This window comes from Astatotilapia calliptera, unplaced genomic scaffold (assembly GCF_900246225.1).
Source record: "Astatotilapia calliptera unplaced genomic scaffold, fAstCal1.2 U_scaffold_12, whole genome shotgun sequence".
Lineage (NCBI taxonomy): Eukaryota > Metazoa > Chordata > Actinopteri > Cichliformes > Cichlidae > Astatotilapia > Astatotilapia calliptera.
In genome coordinates this window covers 419,819-433,840 of record NW_020535641.1, presented here as the reverse complement: position 1 = coordinate 433,840, position 14,022 = coordinate 419,819, and the positions used below count along the sequence as shown (strand labels likewise).

Genomic DNA, 14,022 nt, shown 5'->3' with positions numbered 1-14,022 from the left:
TAGGAGGAAGATCTGTGGATCACATGTGCACCAGAGTCTTCAGATCCTTCTTAAAATAACATCCACATGAATGCCAGCGCTCAGGATGCACTGATCAGTGTTACCTCTGTCTCTGAGTGGTTTCATGTGCTGATCTGTGTACTCGCTGTTAAACTGTGCGGTCTTTTCTTTTCTCAGCATGTGGCAGCAGGGCTGTGAACAGCAGCAGCATCACAGGAGCTCATGATGCAGCACCAGGAAGTTGGCCCTGGTTCGCTGTCATAAACCTTTTTGTTGGAGGGTCCAGTGATGTTTTAGGAGGGTCTCTGATCAACGACCAGTGGGTGCTGACAGATGCATATGCACCAACGTGAGTTACTGCTGCAAGTTTACGCTTTGTTGAGGAATAATATGATGGTGAAAGTGTAACATTTATGAGCAGTAAATAATTACTAGAGATATTTTTTAAATGTTTTCTCACTTCTTTTAACATTTAAAAACGGGCGATCGTGGCTCAAGAGTTGGGAGTTCGTCCTGTAATCGGAAGGTTGCCGGTTTGATCCCCAGCTCCGACAGTCTCGGTCGTTGTGCCTGCTGGTGGTGGTCAGAGGGCCCGGTGGCGCCAGCAGTCTCGCCTCTGTCAGTGCGCCCTAATGAACACTGAAACTAAGATCAGGTGCAGCAATGCAAAGTGGGGAAAAGACTCAGTGAGGAAAAGTCGTTTGTTTTGTTTGTGTGCAGCTGTGATCAGCTGACCTCACGTCACAGTCACAGTCAGTTCAACAACATGTGAACAGATGTTACATGAGCTCTGTGGCTGATATCCACACCCTGTAAAGCTTTGATGTCTGCTAACCTTGATGCACTCTGACCACGCTCTGCACCAGTCCAACATAGAGCACCTCTGTAACCTTCACCACAGTGTTGTAAACTAACCAGTTTGACCTGCACTGACCTGTCTGATACTTTCATGCAACCTTTGAAAAACAGATTTTACCCGTCGGCCTCCATTAGCATGGTGGTCTATCTGGGCCGCAACAGCCGCTCAGGTCCAAGCCCAAATGAAGTGAGTCGCACAGTGGTAAACATCACCTGCCATCCTGGCTTCAACTCGTCGACTCGTGAGAACGACATTTGTCTTCTGAAGCTGTCGGCTCCTGTCAATTTCACAGACTACATTCGGCCGATCTGCTTAGCCTCACAAAACAGCACCTTCAACAATGAGACCAGCAGCTGGGCCATCGGCTTTAATTTCATTGGTAAATCATAAAATATTTATTGTATTTTACAGCATTGTGTTGGAGTCTTTAGAAAAGCCTGATGTTTAAATTCTCTACAACTAGCAATAACCTGCAGGAGGCAAACGTACCAATAGTGGGAAACAGTGAGTGCAAAGCCAGATATCCATGGGTCCCAGACAGCATCATCTGTACTAGAGAGACAGCTTCATGTTTGGTGAGCACAAGTTTATTTCTTATAATCTGTTGTTGACAGTCACTGAGATAATCTCACCTTTAGTCACACTTTCGTTTACTTGTTTTGCTGTAATGGACCATAAATATTAATATTCATGTTTATCAAAGGTTGTTTTTTCTAAAGCCTCTAATTTATTTGATGAAACTGATTCCTTTAAACGAGCTGCCTGAAACTTTCTGTCTGTGGAATCGTCACTTTCATTGCACCAAAGCAGCTGAAGTGGATTCACAGTGGTTCATGTTTCCTAAGTGGACAGACTGATATCCATGAAGTGTTACTGACTGTGTTATTGTCATGGTCCTGGGCCATGTGGGCCCAGTATTCTTAGTTCTTTGTATTCTCGTATTTCGTTCCTTATTTAGGCCATGTCTTCTGAGTTGCCCTGTTGTGTTGTTCCCTAAGTGTTTTTCCCTTCATGGCTCTCTCCCCCCTGTGTGCCCTCTATGTATTGATGAGCCCTCGTCTCCCTTTGTGGTTGTTTCATGTTTCCCCAGCCCGTTATGTCTGTGTTTTCCCCGTGCTCTCTCTCCTCCTGTCGGAACCTCTGTGCCTCTACATGTCATGTTCAGTTCACCCCGCCCTGTCTCGTTATGATTATCAGTGTCACCTGTGTTCCCCGTGTGTGCCCACTTTCCTCGTTTTCCCTCTGTGTATTTCTGTCTGAGTCTCCCTCTGTTCGGCGTCGTGTTCTCCCTCGTGTTGTGTGGATCCCCTGTGTCTCTCTGCGTATGTTAGTTTACTTTCCCAGTTTAGTTTGTATTTCCTATGTTCTGCCATTCCAGCATTTAAAGCTGTGATTTTGAGTCATCCCCGTGTCTGTGAGTTTTGCGTTTGGGTCCTCCTCCTGCCTGCCACACAGCGACATACGGCCACATGGTCCCAGGACCATGACACAGACCACCCCGATCATGGACCCCTTAAAGGAGCTGCCGCGCCCGACAAGGCGCCCACTCCTGCACAAGAGACGTAATACAACGCGGTGAGAAAGCAAAAGAACAAAAACAGAAACAGGGAACCACCCAGGCGGATGCGCGGGGACCAGACGGAGGGACCAGGAAACGGAAACCAAAATAAACAACAAGAAACCGGAGCACACACCATAGTCCAAATAATTCAAGGGGGGCCTGACCCAGAGCCCACGGGACAAGAAGTTCACTGGGTCATCACGGTCGGGGGGCCGACTCCAGGCGGGTGGGCACAGGGTGCCAGGAGCTGGTCCGGAGGCGTCCGTTGGCGGAAGTGATTCAGGCGCGGCGGTTACCAGGGAGTAGACGCGGGGAAGGGCGAAGATTTTCGAGCTCTTAGGTGTTCGGGGCCGCCTGAGGAGGCGAGGGAAGGGAAGGACGTTATGACTTTCTGGCCCTCGTTTGGCGACAAGCGTGCACGGTAGTATCTGTCACGCGTGAGCCTTATGGGATGGGTCCGCATTACGCCCCTCTGATCTCGACTTGCCTGCCGCCACCATGCCTCCGCAGCCTTGCCCCTCGGCGCAGCCTCGCGGTCGGTGTGCGGGACTGCGTCACCACAGCCCCCCGCGTGCGGACCGCGCAGCCTCCCGCCTCCCAGCCTGCTGTGAGCATACAAGTCGCGCGACTCCGCTGAGGTTCTGCCACGGCACCCCTCCTCTACGGGACTAGGCGTCGTCCCTGCTCAACGTCGGCGCTCGGTTGTGGGGTTTAACCTTTTACAGTGTCGACCTGTCGAGGGGCCTCACGTCGATTCGGACCCCTCCAGCCGCCTACCGAGGACGAGCCCGGCACACCAGCGCGTCTCCGTCGGCCCAGCTCCTATCTGGCGAAGGCTCGGGGGCTGCAGCAGACGGAAGTGGGCTCGTGGGGCGCTGCACGCAAGAGACGAGGCGTCGGATGTGGTCAGAAGACGAGGAGCCGGTCGCCCACAGAAATCGAAGTTTCATCCACGACCACCTCAAAGAGGAAGCGGGCGTTCGCGTCGCCGTCGCCCAGCGCTACGGCATGTTTCGCCCTCCCAACGAGCCACACGAGGATGCGGGGGAGGTCATGGATTTCGACCTGGAGGAGCGGCAGCGTGCAGCATGCGATCAACTGGATGAAGAGCTCCGGTGGAAGCCGTGGCTAGCTCCTGACTATGAGGAGATCTTCCGGGGAACCCGCCTGGCTCTCGGGGGCCCCCTGAGCTTCCAGGAACTCTCATCTACCGCTCCATCAGCACCCAGTTCACCAGCCTCTGCGACGCCGCCCGGCGCGCATGAAGCGCCGTTGTCTGGTTCATCGGGAGCTGCAGTCAAGAAGGAACGGCGTTCACGCCGCCGTCGCACCACCCCACAGCCGGACATTCGGACTCCTAATTTACCTGCTGTGGTGAGTGAGGACTCTGTGTCTTTTCCAGACATTATGACTGTTCATTCAGGAGCTGTGTCTTGTGTGGCGGATGTCAAAGCGAGCTGCTTATCGCCTGTGCAGCTACCAGCAGTTCAGTTAGCACCCTCGCAGCCACCCTCTGTTCAGTTAGCACCCTCGCAGCCACCCTCAGTTCAGTTAGCTCCCTCGCAGCCACCCTCAGTTCAGTTAGCTCCCTCGCAGCCACCCTCAGTTCAGTTAGCTCCCTCGCAGCCACCCTCAGTTCAGTTAGCTCCCTCGCAGCCACCCTCAGTTCAGTTAGCTCCCTCGCAGCCACCCTCAGTTCAGTTAGCTCCCTCGCAGCCACCCTCAGTTCAGTTAGCTCCCTCGCAGCCCTTCACAGCTCAGTCAGCTACCCTCCTGGAAGCCCCCGCTGCCTGGTATTTTCAGCATCGGCATCTTTTCCCGTCAAGATTTATCGCTAAATCATTCGATCCTCCCTTAAGAGAGAGACTGCATCCTCGCTGCCTTCACCCCAGTACACCAGTGTCACCTGGGTCTCCAGTGTCACCCCCAGTGCAGTCTCCAGTAGCTCCAGTGTCACCCCCGGTGCAGTCTCCAGTAGCTCCAGTGTCACCCCCGGTTCAGTCCCCAGTAGCTCCAGTGCCGCCTGTAGCGCAGGCCCCAGTAGCTCCAGTGCCGCCTGTAGCGCAGGCCCCAGTAGCTCCAGTGCCGCCTGTAGCGCAGGCCCCAGTAGCTCCAGTGCCGCCTGTAGCGCAGGCCCCAGTAGCTCCTGTAGCCCAGTCCCCGATAGCAGTACGGTCCGCTGGTCAGCTTAACATCCAGCCAGGGGTCTCAAATCTCTCTGGCTCTGCATCAGCTCCTGCTGGGAGCTCGGATGAGCTCATCCAGGACTCCGCGGCTCCCACGCCGCCATCTACCTCGTCAGCTGGAGGGTCCGAGGGGCCCGTTCAGCCTCCTGTCTCCGCTGGAGGGTCCGAGGGGCCCGTTCAGCAACCTTCCTCGTCAGCTGGGGGTTCAGGAGAACCGCACCAGCCTCATGCCACGTCAGCTGGAGGGTCCGAGGGGCCCGTTCAGCCTCCTGTCTCCGCTGGAGGGTCCGAGGGGCCCGTTCAGCCTCCTGTCTCCGCTGGAGGGTCCGAGGGGCCCGTTCAGCCTCCTGTCTCCGCTGGAGGGTCCGAGGGGCCCGTTCAGCCTCCTGTCTCCGCTGGAGGGTCCGAGGGGCCCGTTCAGCACCATGCCACATCAGCTGGAGGGCCCGAGGAGCCCATCCAGCCACCTTCTGCTACGCCTGGTCCAGCCTCAGAGCCTTCGCCTGGTCCAGCCTCAGAGCCTTCGCCTGGTCCAGCCTCCGAGCCTTCGTCAGCTGCAGCCTCCGAGCCTTCGTCAGCTGCAGCCTCAGAGCCTTCGTCAGCTGCAGCCTCAGAGCCTTCGTCAGCTGCAGCCTCAGAGCCTTCGTCAGCGGCAGCCTCCGAGCCTTCGTCAGCTGCAGCCTCCGAGCCTTCGTCAGCGGCAGCCTCCGAGCCTTCGTCTGCGGCAGCCCCCGAGCCTTCGTCTGCGGCAGCCCCCGAGCCTTCGTCTGCTGCAGCCCCCGAGCCTTCGTCTGCCGCGGCTCCGGCCTGTGCTTCGTCTGGTCCTGTGCCCACCGGGCCATGGCCAGCACGCCTGACACTGGAGAGCCGCCGCTGCCTTCCGCGCGGCCGGCCCCCTGAACTGCTCCGTCGTCTCCTCCGCCGCTGCCTTCCGCGCGGCCGGCCCCCTGAACTGCTCCGTCGTCTCCTCCGCCGCTGCCTTCCGCGCGGCCGGCCTCCGGACCAGCTCTGCCACCTGTGCCACCCGCCTGGTCGGCCCCCCGACCGTGTGACCCGTGAACTCTTGTTCCTGTGGGCTCTGGGTCGGCCCCCTGAACTTTATTTTGACTATGGTCGTGTGCTCCCGTGTTTTCTGTTGTTTATTTTGTTTCCCGTTCTGGTCCCTCCGTCCTGGTCCCCCGCCTCCCGCCCTGGGTGGGTTGTTTTCTGTTTTTGTTTTTGTTTCTCGGGTTTGGGCTGTCGGGAGCCAGCCCTTTAGGGGGGGGGTGGTGTCATGGTCCTGGGCCATGTGGGCCCAGCATTCTTAGTTCTTTGTATTCTCGTATTTCGTTCCTTATTTAGGCCATGTCTTCTGAGTTGCCCTGTTGTGTTGTTCCCTAAGTGTTTTTCCCTTCATGGCTCTCTCCCCCCTGTGTGCCCTCTATGTATTGATGAGCCCTCGTCTCCCTTTGTGGTTGTTTCATGTTTCCCCAGCCCGTTATGTCTGTGTTTTCCCCGTGCTCTCTCTCCTCCTGTCGGAACCTCTGTGCCTCTACATGTCATGTTCAGTTCACCCCGCCCTGTCTCGTTATGATTATCAGTGTCACCTGTGTTCCCCGTGTGTGCCCACTTTCCTCGTTTACCCTCTGTGTATTTCTGTCTGAGTCTCCCTCTGTTCGGCGTCGTGTTCTCCCTCATGTTGTGTGGATCTCCCTGTGTCTCTCTGCGTATGTTAGTTTACTTTTCCCAGTTTAGTGTTGTATTTCCTATGTTCTGCCATTCCAGCATTAAAGCTGTGATTTTGAGTTCATCCCCGTGTCTGTGAGTTTTGCGTTTGGGTCCTCCTCCTGCCTGCCACACAGCGATCCATGACAGTTATACTGGGACGATCAATTTATTTATTACTTAATTTATTTCAGCAGTTTGTAACAAAACTACCAACAAAGTTCAAACTTTAGTGGGTGACAAAGGTCGACCTCTAACAGTTACACATCTGTCCTGATAACTTTATCACGGTCTTTCCACAGCTTAGTGTTGGGGCACCACTGATGACTCAGAGTGGATCCGCCTGGCTGCAGAGTGGACTTCTCATTGTGCTTGGATGCTCTGGACGTCCTTCAACCTACACTCCTGTGTCCCAGTACCAGCAATGGATCAGCGACACAGTTACAGGGACACCACCAGGCTTTGTTACCTTCCCCTCCCCAGACAGTTCATTACAAACCACCGCTCCTCCCACCGCTCCTCCCACTGCTTCTCCCACTGCTCCTCCCACCGCTCCTCCCACTTCCCCGACATGTGTGGCTGTGTTTTGCAGTGGTGAAAACCTGATCCACTTCACTCACTTCACCTCACTGTGTGTTCTCGTTGTGTTGCTCCATGTGTTTGCTGCAACTGTTGGAAACTAGATCAACACATTTACTCAAGTTCAAACATGAAGAACTTTACCTGACATGTTACTTTATAACTTTAGGAACCTTTGATTTCACCGTATTTATGGACATCAGGAGGGTTTTCTTATTAGCACAGTTATTATTTTTATGTGATTATTTTCTCCATACACAGTGTTGGGAAGGTTACTTTTAAAATGTATTCCATTACAGAATACAGATTACATGCCCCAAAATGTATTCTGTAACGTATTCTGTTACATTACTCAATGACAGTAACGTATTCTGAATACTTTGGATTACTTAATATATTATCATGCTTTTTACAACAACGTGAATGTACTATTGCTGTGTGATTTATTACTGTTACTGAAGGTCCGCGACTCCGAACTGTAGTAAAGGGACCTCTGACTAATACGGCGGGGTCCCTGTCGGCTCGTAGCCGAAAAATAGCTTTACTTTGTTGTGTGGGTCAACTTTTCTTGCGAGAGACAGAGAGAGGCGTTGAAAGGCTCCAACGGAACTTATTGTTTTCGGAGGAAAACACGAACACGGTGTACAGTCGAGTCTTAATAGCTTACTTACAACTGGGCTCGTCAGGCACTCTTCTTGGCTGCAGTGGTTATTATTATATTTACATGCTTCCAGCTCCCGTTTTTCCTCGATGACAACTCGTACCTTTCCACTCCCCCTTTTCTCCCTCCTCTTGCTCACAGACCCATAATGTGTATGGCAGTCCATTCTCCCTGCAGCACGGACTACACTGCCCATGATGCTACATTCTTTAGAGCTATGCTTGTAGCATTCTGCCTGTTAGCTTAGCACAACAACAACGAAAAGGCGCTCTCTCACCCAGGAAACACGCAGTCGCAGAGAGAGAGAGAGCGTCGCCCTGTAACCACGGCAACCGTAACGCTGCCGCCTGGAACAACAGAACGTAGCTGTCAAACAAAACCCAAACAGTCCTGACCCGCGACAATATGAAACAGGAAAGTACCGCAGTGTAATCCATTTATTTCAACAAAGTAACTGTATTCTAAATACCACCTTTTTAAACGGTAACTGTAACGGAATACAGTTACTCATATTTTGTATTCTAAATACGTAACGGCGGTACATGTATTCCGTTACTCCCCAACACTGTCCATACATCTGTCTGTATTTGCCTTACTGTTTAACAGCTGATTGTCATTAAGAGAACAAAGCCTTCTTAAATAATTCTGAGTGAAATGTTAACATGTTGTTATCACACATTCACTCATTTCTGTTGTTTGCTCAAAATCTTAATCAATTAAAATCCTTCTAAATCTGGGATTTTTTGTGTGTCCAGGTAATTAATGCATGTGCAATTAAATATATGTTGTGATTTATTTTTTCTCACTATCACACATTTACATATGAAGTCATATTTCTAACAGCGAGCAGGAGGCGACTCAGATTGTAAAGCAGACAGCGACACTGCTGATGATTTGCTCCGTGACCAGTTTGTGGTTTATATATTTCAGCATCTTATTTAATACAACATGATGTTATCTTTTAAGACGTGACCCACTGAAGAGGAGGAAAAACAGGATCAATATCAACAGGGCTTACCTTACAACCTTAGGATTGTATTATTGTCACAGAAACCAGTCTGTAGACCAGTGTTAACCAGTTTAAGTAAATAAATAAATTATCCATCCATCCATTCGCTTCTGCTTTTCAGGGTCGCAGTGAGGCGCTGGAGCCTATCCCAGCTGTCATAGGGCGAGAGGCAGGGACACAGGGACAGACAACCATTCGCACTCACATTCACTCGCACATTCACACCTAGTGACAATTTGGATTATCCGATTAACCTATCCCCACAAGCTGCATGTCTTTGGACGGTGGGAGGAAGCCGGAGTACCTGAAGGGAAACCACAAACACGGGGAGAACATGCAAACTCCACACAGAAAGACCCCGGCCTGATGGTGGAATTGAACTCAGGACCTTCTTGCTGTGCGGCAACAGTGCTAACCACCGTGCCACCGATAAAAATAAATAAATAAGTTAATTAATTAATTAAATTTTAATTATATAGCACCTTTCTAGATAGAATCACAAAGTGCTGCACATAAGATAACAAGTCATAAAAATAAAAAAGAGAATGATTTTTACCTAATAAGTAAATTTGTGACCCACCACACAATTAGATTTATACTGAATATAAAAAATAACTCATAATCAGTTGATAACAAATTGGTCAAAGTTAATCACGTAAACATATATTTAAAATTAATATTCTGTACCTTTAAAGAAGCCATCAAAGTCCTTTCATGATTCATTTTAACATTGCTGCAGTTTTAATGTTCAGATAATGATGTCAGGGCAAAATGATGAAGTCCAGATTTCTGGGTGGATATGATATCAATGAAACCAGGCGTGAACATTTGATTAAGAGGCCGGGGTTTATCCAACAACACTGACTGTATCACAGGATTAAAGCATAAATCACAGGATATCAGTTTGTATACAACAACGAATGTCAGCTGACATATTCACACAGTGACTTTGTTCAAACAACTGAAACAAAACGTTTAACACTGAAGTGTTTAAAACTGTTAGGGTGCCTGAGTCGTTGACCCGGAGTTTTGAGTTTATTACATTATTTATCGTTTCTAGTCTTTGGTGTCTTTGTTAGAGTTCTGTCTTATGGTTTACGTCTCTGTTCCCTCTGTTGCAGTGCCTGCCTGTGAGTCTGTGTCTGTAAGTTCAGTCTGTGTTTCCTGTTTTACTTTGAAAGTCTGTGTCTCATGTTAATGTGTCTGGTTGTGCTTCCTTTGTCTCGTTAGGCCTGATTTGCCCCCAGTTTCATAGATCAGTATTATGGGTATGTGCAGATATATATAGCTAGTCAAGTGGGGGGTGGCAATAGTAATTCTGGACTTTATGGAAAAGATTGGGAAGAGAATTATTAATGGATTGTCTGTGTTTACAGGAGAAATGTTAGCAATTCTATTAGCAGTACAGTGGGTGAAAGATTTGAGGCCGCTGAAAACGATTATTTGTTCAGATTCAAGTGCAGCCTTGGTTTTGTCTACATGTAGCCGAGTGGTAAATTAATAATAATAATTTCCATTTTAGTTAACCAGGCTACATACAGACTGGTCACTCGAAAGGTAGGTCAGATATTTTATTAGAGGTTCAGCAAACTCTTTTCAGGATACATATGTGTCTGTCAGTAGTGTTTGTATGGGTCCTGGCTCACTGGGGTAAGGGGGAATGAAGCAGCGGATAGGTTAGCAAAAGAAGCCATTAATCATGAGATAGTTGATCTGGCGGTGAATTTTGGTCAGGAGGAAGTAAAGAGTATTATTAAGCTAGAAATGAGGGGTAGATGGCAGAAACCGTGGGAAGAAGACAGGAGGGGAAGGTGGTTATATAAAATCCAAAAGGGGGTGGGAGTGAGGAGAGCCACAAGAAGGAGTAGGCGAGAGGAGGTGGTGGTGTCAAGACTGAGATTTGGACATACGGTTTGAATTCCACACTGTTCTTGATAGGGAAGCATGCCTCGGGGAAATGTGATTATTGTGGAGAGGATGAAACTTTGGAGCATGTTATTTTGCAGTGTCAGAAATATACGGTATAGAGGAGACGGTTGGTCCAAAATCTCAGTAGCATTGCTATGAAGCTTGATCTTGTAGGGTTAGTACAGAAGGAGTCAGGGGATAAATGTTATCAAGATTTTTCCGTTTTTGAGAGAAGAAGAAGAAGTGTCCGTGTCGCGGACCGCGAACAAGTCCAGACGCTTTTCTTCCAAGCTCCTTAGACTACCCTTATCTACCCTCATCTTGCTGTGTGTTCTGTCTGCGTGAGCTTATTTTGTATTCTCAGTTTTGTTACCACGCGGCCTGCCTCCGGACCTCCTTCGCCTGCAGTCGCCACCGCTGCCCTCTGCGAGGCCAGCCTCCGGACCTCCTTTGCCTGCATCGCCACCGCTGCCCTCTACGAGGCCAGCCTCCCGACCTCCTTCGCCTGCATCGCCACCGGTGCCCTCTGCGCGGCCTGCCTCCAGACCTCCTTCGCTTGCCATTACTTTTCACACGGTCGGCCTCCTGAACTGCCCGGGTTTGGACTTTTGTGCTGTCAACCTCCAGGCCGGCCCCCTGAACTTTTTTCGGAACTGTTTTACTGGCCGCCTGTACCTTTTGTGACCCTTTTTTGTTTGGTCGGTTTTCTTTGAGTTGTTTTCTGGGCTCCTGTGTTTGCCGTTTTGGTTTCTGGCTCTTTGTGTTTCGTTTGTTTCAAAACTGGCCTGTCTCTGGGCCTGTGGGCTGAAAACCTGTGCCAGAGTTCTGACAGGCAGGCCGATGATTTTAGAGCACACTGATGCAGTGTGCTGCAGTCTGTTCCTGTATGAAGGCTGAGGGAGTGGAACCAGCAGGTGATGGAGAAGGTCATGATGCTTTCCTCCTGAGAATCTCCTCTGTGTTGGCAGAGAATTTCAGCAGGTTGAGAGATTTAAGAAACAAAATAAAACATACAGCTCTGCTATCAATCTCAACATAAATAAGGACAGGAGAGTAAACAGCAGTGACGTTTGTAGGGTTACTGAAGTTGGGCTGCCTGGTATATACAGTGGGGCAAAAAAGTATTTAGTCAGCCACCGATTGTGCAAGTTCCCCCACTTAAAATGATGACAGAGGTCAGTAATTTGCACCAGAGGTACACTTCAACTGTGAGAGACAGAATGTGAAAAAAAAATCCATGAATCCACATGGTAGGATTTGTAAAGAATTTATTGGTAAATCAGGGTGGAAAATAAGTATTTGGTCAATAACAAAAATACAACTCAATACTTTGTAACATAACCTTTGTTGGCAATAACAGAGGTCAAACGTTTACTATAGGTCTTTACCAGGTTTGCACACACAGTAGCTGGTATTTTGGCCCATTCCTCCATGCAGATCTTCTCGAGAGCAGTGATGTTTTGGGGCTGTCGCCGAGCAACACGGACTTTCAACTCCCGCCACAGATTTTCTATGGGGTTGAGGTCTGGAGACTGGCTAGGCCACTCCAGGACTTTCAAATGCTTCTTACGGAGCCACTCCTTTGTTGCCCGGGCGGTGTGTTTTGGATCATTGTCATGTTGGAAGACCCAGCCTCGTTTCATCTTCAAAGTTCTCACTGATGGAAGGAGGTTTTGGCTCAAAATCTCACGATACATGGCCCCATTCATTCTGTCCTTAACACGGATCAGTCGTCCTGTCCCCTTGGCAGAAAAACAGCCCCATAGCATGATGTTTCCACCCCCATGCTTCACAGTAGGTATGGTGTTCTTGGGATGCAACTCAGTATTCTTCTTCCTCCAAACACAACGAGTTGAGTTTATACCAAAAAGTTCTACTTTGGTTTCATCTGACCACATGACATTCTCCCAATCCTCTGCTGTATCATCCATGTGCTCTCTGGCAAACTTCAGACGGGCCTGGACATGCACTGGCTTCAGCAGCGGAACACGTCTGGCACTGCGGGATTTGATTCCCTGCCGTTGTAGTGTGTTACTGATGGTGACCTTTGTTACTTTGGTCCCAGCTCTCTGCAGGTCATTCACCAGGTCCCCCCGTGTGGTTCTGGGATCTTTGCTCACCGTTCTCATGATCATTTTGACCCCACGGGATGAGATCTTGCGTGGAGCCCCAGATCGAGGGAGATTATCAGTGGTCTTGTATGTCTTCCATTTTCTGATGATTGCTCCCACAGTTGATTTTTTCACACCAAGCTGCTTGCCTATTGTAGATTCACTCTTCCCAGTCTGGTGCAGGTCTACAATACTTTTCCTGGTGTCCTTCGAAAGCTCTTTGGTCTTGGCCATGGCGGAGTTTGGAGTCTGACTGTTTGAGGCTGTGGACAGGTGTCTTTTATACAGATGATGAGTTCAAACAGGTGCCATTCATACAGGTAACGAGTGGGGGACAGAAAAGCTTCTTACAGAAGACGTTACAGGTCTGTGAGAGCCAGAGATTTTCCTTGTTTGAGGTGACCAAATACTTATTTTCCACCCTGATTTATGAATAAATTCTTTACAAATCCTACCATGTGGATTCATGGATTTTTTTTTCACATTCTGTCTCTCACAGTTGAAGTGTACCTCTGGTGCAAATTACTGACCTCTGTCATCATTTTAGGTGGGGGAACTTGCACAATCGGTGGCTGACTAAATACTTTTTTGCCCCACTGTAGTTAGGGCTGGACCAGGTGACCCTGAATCCTCCCTTAGTTATGCTGCAATAGACGTAGGCTGCCGGGGGATTCCCATGATGCATTGAGTTTTTCCTTTCCAGTCACCTTCTTCACTCACTATGTGTTAACAGACCTCTCTGCATTGAATCATATCTGTTATTAATCTCTGTCTCTCTTCCACAGCATGTCTTTATCCTGTCTTCCTTCTCTCACCCCAACCAATCACAGCAGATGGCCCCGCCCCTCCCTGAGCCTGGTTCTGCTGGAGGTTTCTTCCTGTTAAAAGGGAGTTTTTCCTTCCCACTGTCGCCAAAGTGCTTGCTCATAGGGGGTCATATGATTGTTGGGTCTTTCTCTGTATCTATGAAGCACCTTGAGGCAACTTTTGTTGTGATTTGGCGCTATATAAATAAAATTGAATTGAGTTGCATTGATAACGAAGAAAATAACTAAACTGATGGAGTGCATAGAGGCACTTGACCCGCTGGAAAACTGCTGAGATATAGAGCGAACCTATAGTAACAACGAATAAGCCAAACCCTGTAGACAACAGCTAAACCTACAGGATTGAAAAGCCGAATTAAATATGTGAACACTGCTAAGCTGATGAGCATGTTACACATTTTCTTTTATTTTTATTTATTTGTTTTTTAGAGCAGAAGCTGCATGCTATTAAAGGCCAACACATGCAGCTGCCTGTGAGCTCAGTTTTCCCTCACACTTCTGCTCTGTTTCAGTAGCAGCATTTTTCTTTTTGTGTCCTGACTCATGTATGTTTTTTGTTTTGTTTGATTATTTTGTTGGTTTGGAAACGGATTTGTGACCATACTTGTAGATCAATG

General features: G+C 49.2%; 1 protein-coding gene across 1 annotated transcript in view; it reads left to right on the top strand.

Moving 5' to 3' along the window:
• LOC113017409 (chymotrypsin-like protease CTRL-1) overlaps nucleotides 1-7,141 on the top strand; it is a 9,354-nt gene extending 2,213 nt beyond the window's left edge. Inside the window, exons 3-6 of the mRNA XM_026160553.1 lie at nucleotides 178-349; nucleotides 970-1,242; nucleotides 1,317-1,434; nucleotides 6,613-7,141. Of these exons, the coding sequence (XP_026016338.1) occupies nucleotides 178-349; nucleotides 970-1,242; nucleotides 1,317-1,434; nucleotides 6,613-6,993 (944 nt within the window). The 3' untranslated portion in view covers nucleotides 6,994-7,141. The remainder of the gene's footprint in view (nucleotides 1-177; nucleotides 350-969; nucleotides 1,243-1,316; nucleotides 1,435-6,612) is intronic.
• Nucleotides 7,142-14,022: the final 6,881 nt, after the last annotated feature.